Raw genomic sequence first — 3441 nt, 5'->3', positions numbered from 1 at the left:
TGATGATGCGGGGTTCCATCCCAGGACCCTGAGATCATGACCTGAGCTGAAGGCAGACGCTTAACTGACTGAGCCACCCAGGCAGCCCAGAGTCTCTATTTTTTAAATCCTATGCTTTCTGATAGTAAAAAACATATTTAGTGAACACCTATGGTAAGCCAAGCAGGAGTGTGTGGTAAGTCATTCTGCCTTGGTTCAGAATTAGTACTTCAGTTTGCACTGTCTAAAATGGTAGCCACTTGCCATGTGTGGGTACTGAGCCCTTGACGTATAATTAGTGAGGGGCACCTGGGTTTGTGCCTTCGGTTAAACCTTGGACTCTTGGTTTTGGCTCAGGCTGTGATCTCAGGGTTGTGAGATGGAGCCCCGCATAGGGCTCTGTGCTGGGTGTGGAGCCTGCTTGGGATTCTTTCTCTCTCTCCCCTTCCTGCTTGTGCTCTCTCTAAAAGATAAATAAGTATATCTTTAAAAAAATTTTCATTTGAATCAAATTAAATTTGAAAATGGACATTCAATTTAAATACTGGGTAACATTTAAGTGTGTTTGGAACAACCTGGTTATATGAGTCTACTTTTTGATTGTAAATTTTATGAAATCTACATGCAGATCAAGTAGTTCCAAAGCAAATTTAGCATTTGAGAACTGTTTAGGTGTAAAACCTACACTGGATTTGGAAGACTTGGCATCAAAAAAAGGAATAAAATATTTCATTAATATTTTATATTGATTTCACATTGAGATGATTAATATATTGGGTTAAATAAAATATTAATTTCATGTGTTTGTCTTACTTGTTTTAATGGGGCTTCTAAATTTTAATTTGATTCAATTTAAATTTAAATTACATATGTGACTTGCATTATATTTGTTGGACAGTACTGCTTTAGATAGTACTAACCATGGTCCTGGGACCACAAATGGCTTATCATAAACCTAAAAAGAGAAATAAGTTACTAACTTTTAATTGTTTCTTTTAAAAAAAAATATGTGTCAATTGTGGGTGGGTTTTTTTTTTGCATTTTTTAAATTTAAATTCAACTAACCAACTTAAAAGAGTACATCATTAGATTCAGATACAGTGTTCAATAATTTATCAGTTTCATATAACACCCAGTGCTCCTTGCATCACGAGCCCTTCTTAATGCCCATCACCCAGTTACCCCATCCTCACACCCATTTCCCCTCCAGCAACCTTCAGTTTGTTTCCTATAGTTGAGAGTCTCTCATGTTTTGTCTCCCTCTCTGATGACTTCCCATTCTGTTTTCCCTCCCTTCCCCTATGACCCTCTGCCCTCTTTCTTATGTTCCACATATGAGTGAAACCAGATGATAATTGTCTTTCTCTTCCGTATTTCACTCAGCATCTACATTGATGTAAATGGTAAGCATCCTTTCTGATGGCTGAGTAATACTCCATTGTGTATATATGGACCACGTCTTCTTTATCCATTCATCTGTTGAAGGGCATCTCAGCTCTTTCCACAGTTTGGCTATTGTGGACATTGCTGCTATAAACATTGGGGTGCAAGTGCCCCTTCGGATCACTACATTTGTATCTTTGGGGTAAATACCCAGTAGTGCAATTGCTCGGTTGTAGGGTAGCTCTATTTGAACGTTTTGAGGAACCTCCATACTGTTTTCCAGAGTGACTGCACCAGCTTGCTTTCCCACCAACAGTGTAAGAAATTAATTGTTACAACAGCCTACTGTCTGCCGTCTCTACCCTTTCATTGTCTCTACCCTTGTCAGTGATTGGAATTCTTAGTTACCTCCTCAAAACGCAAATGGGATTATGTAAAGCCCATACTCTTTGGTGCTCTTTATTCCAAACACATTAGCAGAATATACAGGGTCCCTCACAGCCAGGTGTCCACTTTACCAGTCCTCTTCTGCTGCTCTCACACACCAAGGTCATTCCAGGACACTATGTTCTTTTCATACCACTTTACATTTGCCTCCTCTGCTTCTTTTGTTTGGAATAAACAGCCTCTCAGTGCCATTTTTCCTCATCCTTCTCCGTCTTCCGCGAAGTTAATATGCACCTTTCACTCTGGTTGGACTTTGGACCTTATGATACAGGCTTATCATATTATATTTTAATTGCTGAAGAATGTATTTGGCTCCCACATTAGATTGCGTAATTCCAGAACGAGAGCCCTGGCTCATTATTATTTTGTTTTGTTTTTATGTCTTCATTTGATTGGACTCCATAAATATTTATTAATTGAATGAATACTGCAGTGGGAAAAGGGTTAATTCAGTGACTCACTGCAGACTTTTCTCTGCATAGGTGTTGGAACCATGAGGCTAGGGTTAGAATCTCTGCTTCACCACTTAGTAAATATTTGACCTTGGCCAAGTTATTTCTGTCTTTTAGGTAACTCATTAGTGAAATAGAGGCAGTAATACCTACCTTACAGTTTGACTGTGAGGATTAAAATGAGTTAAGATATATGACGTGCTTCAATGTGTGCCTGGTGCAAGCTAAGCATGCAATAAATATTAAAAATTATAATTGTCACAATACAGTCTAAACTATTTTTCTTTTTCTCTCAGGCAACAAATCACAGGTTTTAACTGGATTTCGAAAACCCAGTGTTATAGAAACCAATGAAGTAGGAAGAAAAATCCAGTTCTGAGCAGTCATTGAATCAACAAATATCTACTTTGCGAGGAACTTCTGATTATCATTTTATGAACCTCACTATTTAAGAATAGAACTATAAGGCTTAGAGGGGGTTTGGTCAAGATGTTTTGAATTCAGTAAAGAAAACTTGCCCTTTGATTTAAAGATGATCAAATGGATCATAAACCAGTTACTGAGAGTGTTTTACAAAACTGGGAATTAGGCCACTAATTCAATGTAATATAAGGAATTGTGGAAAATTTACAGATGGAGTAGGAAAAGTTGTTACAAAATGCAATTGACCAAGTATAGTGAATTAAATAATTGTTAACTTTAATTATGCAGCTCATCCTTTTTAAAAAAACAGCTTTACTGAGAATAATTTATATACCATACAATTCATCCATTTGAAGTGTACATTCAGTGTTTTTTAGTGTATTTACAAAGTTATGCAATGCCACAACCTAGTTTTAGAATATTTTTGACCCCCCAGAAGGAAACCCCATACACATTAGTACTCACTCCCCCTTCTCCCTCACCACCACCACTCCCACCCCAAGTCCTAAGCAAATTTTAATCTCCCTTTTGTTCATATATATATATATATGCTTGCCTATTCTGGACATTTCTGGTAAGTGTGACTGGCATCTTTCACTTAGCATAATGTGTTCAAAGATCATCCATATTGTAGGATATAGCAGTACTTCATTCCTTTTTACTGCTGAATAATATTCAATTGCATGGATATAATGCATTTTGCTTATTCATTCAACAATTAATGGACATTTGGGTTGTTTCCACTTTTTGGCTATTA

At 37.1% G+C, this 3441-nt stretch overlaps 1 protein-coding gene across 1 annotated transcript in view; it reads left to right on the top strand.

Moving 5' to 3' along the window:
* NUP58 (nucleoporin 58) overlaps positions 1–2845 on the top strand; it is a 61560-nt gene extending 58715 nt beyond the window's left edge. Inside the window, exon 16 of the mRNA XM_073894769.1 lies at positions 2558–2845. Coding sequence (XP_073750870.1) covers positions 2558–2640 — 83 coding nt within the window. The 3' untranslated portion in view covers positions 2641–2845. The remainder of the gene's footprint in view (positions 1–2557) is intronic.
* Positions 2846–3441: the final 596 nt, after the last annotated feature.

The sequence above is a fragment of the Callorhinus ursinus genome, unplaced genomic scaffold (assembly GCF_003265705.2).
Source record: "Callorhinus ursinus isolate GAN/ISIS: 27379988/994484 unplaced genomic scaffold, GSC_fseal_2.0 scaffold7, whole genome shotgun sequence".
NCBI classification, from domain to species: domain Eukaryota; kingdom Metazoa; phylum Chordata; class Mammalia; order Carnivora; family Otariidae; genus Callorhinus; species Callorhinus ursinus.
The sequence above is the reverse complement of the archived record's forward strand: the minus strand, read 5'-3'. Positions and strand labels throughout refer to the sequence as shown.